General features: G+C 41.9%; 1 protein-coding gene across 2 annotated transcripts in view; it reads left to right on the forward strand.

Moving 5' to 3' along the window:
• The window catches only part of srp72 (signal recognition particle 72), an 88,136-nt gene that overhangs the window by 20,192 nt on the left and 59,857 nt on the right, over positions 1–8,087 (forward strand). For both annotated transcript variants that reach the window (XM_048595863.1, XM_048595872.1), the window contains exon 4: positions 6,310–6,453. In XM_048595863.1, coding sequence (XP_048451820.1) covers positions 6,310–6,453 — 144 coding nt within the window. The remainder of the gene's footprint in view (positions 1–6,309; positions 6,454–8,087) is intronic.

An 8,087-nucleotide genomic window follows, 5' to 3' on the forward strand; every position in this document is an offset into this window, starting at 1 on the left:
CCTAGTTCTAAACGCCCAGTCGAGGGAAACATCCTCCTTGCATCTAGTTTATTGACTCCTGTTAGAATTTTATGTGTTTCAATCAGATCCCCTCTTAATCCATCTAAACCTTAGTGAATACAGGCCCTGTCGACCCAATCTCTCCATTTATGACTGTCCTGCCATCCCTAGTACCAGCCAAGTAAACATTTGCTGCACTCCTTCTATGGCAAGTATATTCTCTCTTAGGTTCAGTCTGAAGGAGTTAGATATAGCTCTTAGCACTAAAGAGATCAAAGTGGGAAAAAATGGGAATAGGGTACCATGTTGGGTGATCAGCCATAATCACGTTGAATGGCAGAATGGGCTCGAAGGACCAAATGGCCTACTCTTATTTTCAGTGTTTCTAAATAAAATACACAAGTATAAATTTTCAAAATTAGTGATAACAGGCCTCAAAACAACATTTCTGCTGTTCGTAGACCGAACTCCAGCTTGTGACAGTTCACCTGGTTTATAACACTAACTGTCAAATCTAGGTGCCTAAGCTATTGTTGTCAAAATTCTTTGCTTATTGGATGATAAGATTGGACTTGTCTGTGTCTGTGGTGAGATGTCTGATGACTTTGAAGTAACTAGCAGTGCAAACCAAGGATGGAATTTGGCTCTCTGACTCTTCAATTTTTTTTTGCTACGCAAACAGAAACCACCAGAGACATACCTGCAGACATCAACCTTGAGTTCTAGTCAGGAACTACTGAAAATAGAGTCCGCTCTCATGTGCTAAAATTGCCCATGATTGGAGGATGATCCTGGAATAAGAACATAAGAACGTAAGAACTCGGAGCAGGAGTAGGCCATCTGGCCCCTCGAGCCTGCCCCGCCATTTAATAAGATCATGGCTGATCTTTGAGACTCAGCTCCACTTACCCACCCACTCGCTATATCCCTTAATTCCTTTACTGTTCAAAAATTTATCTAGCCTTGCCTTAAAAACAATCAGTGAGGTAGCTTCAACCACTTCACTGGGCAGGGAATTCCACAGATTCACAACCCTTTGGGTGAAGAAGTTCCTCCTGACCTCAGTCCTACATCTGCTTCCCTTTATTTTGAGGCGATGCCCTCTAGTCCTAGTTTCACCTGCTAGCGGAAACAACCTCCCTGCCTCCACTTTATCTATTCCCTTCATAATCTTAAATGTTTCTATAAGATCTCCCCTCATTCTTCTGAATTCCAGTGAGTATAATCCCAGTCTACTCAGTCTCTCCTCATAATCCAACCCTCTCAACTCTGGAATCAACCGAGTGAATCTCCTCTGCACCCCCTCCAGTGCTAATATATCTCTTCTCAAGTAAGGAGACCAAAACTGCACACGGTACTGCAGGTGTGGCCTCACCAGGACCCTATACAGCTGCAGCATAGCCTCCCTGTTTTTAAACTCCATCCCTCAAGCAATGGCAGACAAAATTCCATTTGCCTTTTTAATCACCTGCTGCACCTGCAATCCCACCTAAAGCGATTCATGCACAAGGACACCCAAGTCCCTCTGCACAGCAGCGTGCTGCAGTTTTTTACCATTTAAAACATAGTCCATTTTGCTGTTATACCTACCAAAATGGATGACCTCACACTTATCAACATTGTATTCCATCTGCCAGACCTTTGCCCACTCACTTAGACTATCTATATTTCTCTGCAGACTTTCAGTGTCTTCTGCACACTTTGCTCTACCACTCACCTTAGTGTCATCTGCAAACTTTGACACACCACACTTAGTCCCCAACTCCAAATCATCTATGTGAATTGTAAACAATTGAGGTCCCAACACTGATCCCTGAGGCACACCACTAGCCACTGACCGCCAACCAGAAAAACACCCATTTACCCCTACTCTTTGCTTTCTACTGGTCAACTGATTCTCTATCCATGCCAATACATTACCTGTAATACCGTGCAACTTTATCTTATGTAGCAGCCTTTGGTGTGGCGCCTTGTCAAATGCCTTCTGGAAATCCAGATACACCACATCCAGAGGTTCCCCATTGTCCACCATGCAAGTAATGTCCTCAACGAATTCCACCAAATCAGTTAAACATGACCTACCCTTCGTGAACCCATGCTGGGTGTTCCCAGTGGGACAATTTATATCCAGATGTCTTGCTATTTCTGCCTTAATGATAGATTCAAGCATTTTCCCCACTACCGAAGTTAAGCTAACTGGCCTATAGTTACCTGCTTTTTGTCTACTTCCTTTTTTAAAGAGTGGCGTCACATTGGCTGCTTTCCAATCTGCGGGAACCACTCCATAGTCCAGTGAATTTTGGTAAATAATTACTAGTGCATTTGCTATTTCCCCCATCACCTCTTTTAGTACCCTGGGATGCATTTCATCAGGGCCAGGAGACTTGTCTACCTTTAGCCCCATTAGCTTGCCCAGTACTGCCTCCTTAGTGATAATGATAGTTTCTAGGCCCTCACCTGCTATAACCTTCTTGCGATTTGTTTTCGGCATGTTACTTGTGTCTTCCACTGTGAAGACCGACACGAAATAACTGTTTAATGTCTCAGCTATTTCCTCATTCCCAGTTATTAAATTGGCCTTCTCATCCTCTAAAGGACCAATGTTTACCTTTGCCACTCTTTTACGATTTACATATTTATAGAAACTTTGCTGCCTCTTTTTATATTCTGAGCTAGTTTACTCTCATAATCTATCTTACTTTTCTTTATAACTTTTTTTGTGGCTTTCTGTTGGCCTTTAAAGATTTCCCAGTCTACTAGTTTTCCATTACTCTTTGCTTTTTTGTATGTGTTTTTTTTCAATCTGATACTTTCCTTTATTTCCTTAGACATCCATGGCTGGCTCTCTCTTTTCCTACAGTTCTTCCTTATCACTGGAATATACTTCTGCTGAGCACTGTGAAAAATTGTTTTGAAAGTCCTCCACTGTTCCTCAATTGACCCACCATAAAGTTTTTGCTCCCATTCTACCTTAGCTAACTCCTTCCTCATTCCTTCATAGTCTCCTTTGTTTAAGCACAGGACAGAGGTACTGGATTTAACCTTCTCACGCTCCATCTGTATTTTAAATTCAACCATACTGTGATCGCTCCTTCCGTGAGGATCCCTAACTGTGAGAGCATTAATTATTCCTGTCTCATTACACAGGACTAGATCTAGGATAGCTTGCTCCTTCGTAGGTTCCGTTGCATATTGTTCAAGGAAATTATCGTGGATGCATTCTATGAACCCCTCCTCAAGGCTGCCATGACCGACCTGATTTGACCAATTGATATGTAGATTAAAATCCCCCATGATAATTGCTGTACCATTTTTACATGCATTAGCTATTTCTATGTTTATTGCCTGCCCCACCACGATGTCGTTATTTGGTGGCCTGTAGACCACACCTATCAGTGACGACTTCTTCCTGCTGTTCCTAATTTCCACCCAAATGGATTCAACGTTTTGTTCAGTAGAACCTATATCATCTCTCACTACTGCCCTGATATCATCCTTAAAAATCAGAGCAACACCACCTCCCTTACCTTCCTGGCTGTCCTTCCGAACAGTTTGATACCCCTGGGTATTTAACTCCCAGTCATGACCATCCTGTAACCATGTCTCTGTAATGGCCACTAAATCATACCCATTTGCCATGATTTGCACCGTCAACTCATCCACCTTGTTTCGAATGCTCCGAGCATTCAGATAAAGTGCCCTTATGCCAGCTTTTGCACCTTCTTTTTGGGTCCTATTACCTCCATTACTAACAGCTCCTGAGTTCTCCTTGCCTTTTTTCCTAATTTTCAATGGAGTTGAAGCTTCCTCGTCACCTGCTAACCTGTTGCTTTGCCTTACATTAATTGTTATTCTCTTTCTACACTCACTTCTCCCTTCCCCCCTACTTAGTAGTTTAAAGTCCTATTAACCACCCTATTTACCCTTTTTGCCAGAACACTGGACTCGGCCCTGTTCAGGTGGAGTCCATCCCAGCGGTATAGATCCCTCCTGTCCCAGAACTGATGCCAGTGCCCCATGAAAAGGAAACCCTCTTTCCCACACCACTCTTTTAGCCATGTGTTTACTTCCCTGATCCTCGCCTCCCTTTGCCAATTTGCACGTGGCTCAGGCAGCAATCCAGAGATTAGGATGTAAGGATTCCCACTAGTTTTTCTTTACTGCAGACCATCGTCTTAAACCTCTTTCTTCTCCACTGTCACCTCCAGCAAGAGATGTGAGGACCCATGGACTTTTTTGTCAATAAGTATGCAACAGTCTGATCAGCTGCCTCTGTTACGTCCTTTCCTTTCACTGGTCTGTCTTATTAAACTTCCTTAAATGTTCCTCCTTGTCCTTGGCCAGAACTTGCATCTTCTTCTAGTTTCTCTCCTATCTCCATGCCCTCTCTCAATTCATTTTATACATGAGACCCAACTGCAGCTCCCTTGGTCCTGTTGCTACTAATGTTTCCACTGAACTTCTGATCTCTGTGAGCCAATACTTTGTAAATGGATTTCTCTTAAGCTGTGAAATTGCATAGTTAATGTCTAAATCTATGTCATGAGCAAGAACTGAAATAACCTGGAAGGAGAGATATAGAGAAGAATTTGTGGGGAACAAAAACAAACACGTTATCAAAGCCTGTGGATTGGTTCTACTGAAGTGTGTTTTTTCCCCTCTGTAGAGATTTTAAAGGGTTTGAGAGTTTCAACAGTAGTTATATGTTGATAATTCATAGTTATTTACTTGTCGTTACTATTTATTTATGTGTAAGAAAAAGCAGTTCTTGCTAAATACAGAAACCTGGTCAGTGTTTTCTGTCAACCTGAGTCCATTAGATGAGTAAATTGGGGACATTTGTGCAATTAAATTAAATATTCAACCTTTTGAGATGACCAGGGGAATAGTGGGGCTTGCATATCAGCACATTTCTGAAGGCATTGCTTGTGACACTCCACTTGCTTCTCTATGCACTTGAAGTTTTTGATACAGTTGACCAAGCTGCCCTCCTCAATGCCTCTCCATTAATATCCAACTGGTTGTAATTGTTCTCAGATGGTTTATTCCAATCTCTCTAATTCTAGCCAGAAAACCACTTAGAAACTTCTCTTCCTGCTCATGCATTGTTACCTCTGTTGGACCCAAGCATCAATCCTTGGCTCCCCCTATTTCTCATCTACAAAGTCACACTGTTAATTTTTCATTACGTTGATGACATTAGTTCTCCCTCACCAACAGCTTTCTTGACTCCTCCACTTGCAAAATTTCTAGAATGTTATCCAGCATTGAGTATCAAATATGCAGAAATTTCATCCAATCAAATATTGAGAAGATTTAAGTTTTCTTTGTTTTCCTGATTCCAAATTTCCTTCTGTAACTACCAATTCCATTTCCCTTCCGGGCATCAGTTTGAGGTTAAGCAGTCTGCTTGCATCTTTGGTGTCGCATTTGATCCCAAAATGAGCTTTTAATTTCATCATTATGTCATTTTTGGCCTTGCATATTACCATCTTTGTAAGATTGCTAGATTTGACCACTATCACAGTTCACTGACTGCTGAAACCCTCATCTATGTTTCCATTACTTCTCAACCTAGTGATTAGAAGCCGTGATGTGGAGGTGCCGGTGTTGGACTGGGGTGGACAATTGGCCCTCATGGCCATTTTTAGGGTTGTTACCTTTCTGCTTATAAATTCTGTGTCAGTACACCGCCTCTTCCAAACTACACCTGAGGAAGGAGCAGAGCTTTGAAAGCTAGTGTTTTCAAATAAACCTGTTGGACTATAACCTGGTATCATGTGATTTTTGACAATTGTCAGAATGAACTCCTGACCGGCCATAAGTGTGAAGTCATCCAAAACTCTGCTGGCCATGTCTTAACTCAAAGCCAATCCCATCAATCCCTTATCGTCTCTGTGCTAGTTAATGTGCAGTGGCTCGGACGGTGTCTTGATTGTAAACTCTTTGTTTTCAAATTACTCCATGGCTTTGCCCCTCTTTGTCTCTGTGGATGCCTCCAATTCCAGAAACTTTTAATTCTGCCACTTTTCCGCATTCTCAGTCATAATTCTACACCATTGGTGGCTATGCCTTCAGTTGTCTCAATCCCAAACTCCGGAATTCCTATACGTCTACGACCCTCTGCCTTAAGTGCCTATGTTTAAAAACTACCTGCTTTTCATCTAACCTAATATCTCCTTAAGTGGCTCAATGTCATATCTGTTTTGGAGTATTCCCAAGAAGAGGTTTGCAATATTTACTTCTGTTAAAGGTGCTATATAAATCTAAGTTGTTGAGCCAGTGAATTTACTGGTTTTGTAATTTCAGTTGTATAGATTGGAACGCTATGAAGACTGTTTATCAGTTTATCGGGATTTAATTCGGAACTCGCAAGATGAATATGAAGAGGAAAGGAAGACCAACCTTTCTGCTGTTGTGGCAGCTTTAAGTATCTGGGAAAATTCATTTCCTGTAAGTGTCAATCTTCTAATGAATAAGATATTAGACGTTTTATGTTGGTATCTGTTATTGCTTCATCTGTTATTTCCTTTCAACCCAAATCTGCCATGATGTTTGGAGCTTTTATCATTCAGGAGTAGCTAAGACGCACTTCTTCTCCACCATAACGCTACAGCAAAAAAACGTTCTGAGGAAGGGTCACCGGACCCGAAATGTTAACTCTGTTTTTTCCTTCACAGATGTTGCTGGACCTGCTGAGCTTTTCTACCAACTTTTTCTTTCCCTGACTTACAGCATCTGCAGTTCTTTCGGTTTTTATAACACTACAGCAGTCCAGATCTTGCTGTTGTTTATATTGCTGCTCTTCATATCCTCTGAAGCCTGCTCGGAAATCTTATCTACTACACTCCTTAAGGGGACTGGCAAGGGAGAGGTCTAGGAAAGCAAGCGCTGCCCATAAGCAGACACAGATTACATTACCCAGAATGCACTGGGGCTGTGCAAATGAAAATTAAACTAATCACTTTTGTGTAGCATGCTGTTCCTCCAATTGCAGAATCTTTCACTCCCGCTTTGCAGTTGGTAGGCTCACTAAGCAAATGCGGGAGAGAAACGACTTGTGGTTGGAGAAACAGTTGCTTCTATTTAGCTATTTTTAATGACTTGGTTTTGGGGCTGGATGGAAACCCTTAATGGGCTGGCCTCTGAGCATCGTGAAAGATAACCCTGCTTGATACTGAGGATCCATACTTCTTTCGGGTAGGGGATTTCAGAAATTGACAATGCTTTCAGTAAAGAAATATTTCTTAATCTCAGTAACGGATGGCCAATAGTTGGTTATAGATTCTACAGCCAGAGTAAACACTTCACAATTTTTAAATTTCAATTCAATCAACTCTACTCTAGATTTGATCTCATCAGTGCTCTCTATAACTAGCAAATATGTACCCTACTTAGACTGGTTGATAAGAGTCCTTGGTATTGAAGTGGTCATAGAGTAATATGCCATGGAAACAGGCCCTTTGGTCCAAACTGGTCCATGCTGACCATGGTGCCCACACAGCTAGTTCCCATTGCCCACATTTGGTCTATATCCCTCTTAAACCCTTTCCATCCATGTACCTATCCAAATTTTTTTTTTTTTTACTTGTTGCCATTGTACCTGCCTCAACCACTTACTCTGGTAGCCAATTCCATATATGCACCATTTTCTACGTGAAGAAGTTGCTCCTCAGGTCCTTCTCAAACCATTCCCTTTTCACCTTAAATCTATGCCCTCTAGTTTTCAATTCCCCACCCCTGGGGAAAAGACCATATGCATTCATCATATCTATGCCCCTCATGATTTTATACACCTCAGTAAGGTCACCCCTCATTCTCCTATGTTCCAAGGAATAAAGTCATATCCTGGCCAACCTCTCCCTATAACTGAGGCCTACTAGTCCTGGCAACATCCTCAAACCTTCTTTGCACACTTTCCAGTTTAACTATGTCTTTCCGACAACAGAATGACCAAAACTGTACACAGTGCTCCAAGATAGTAGGAACTGCAGATGCTGGAGAATCTGAGATAACAAGGTGTAGAGCTGGATGAACACAGCAGGCCAAGCAGCATCAGAGGAGCAGGAAAGCTGACGTTTCAGGCC

This window comes from Rhincodon typus, chromosome 1 (genome assembly GCF_021869965.1).
Source record: "Rhincodon typus isolate 14 chromosome 1, sRhiTyp1.1, whole genome shotgun sequence".
NCBI classification, from domain to species: Eukaryota; Metazoa; Chordata; class Chondrichthyes; order Orectolobiformes; family Rhincodontidae; genus Rhincodon; species Rhincodon typus.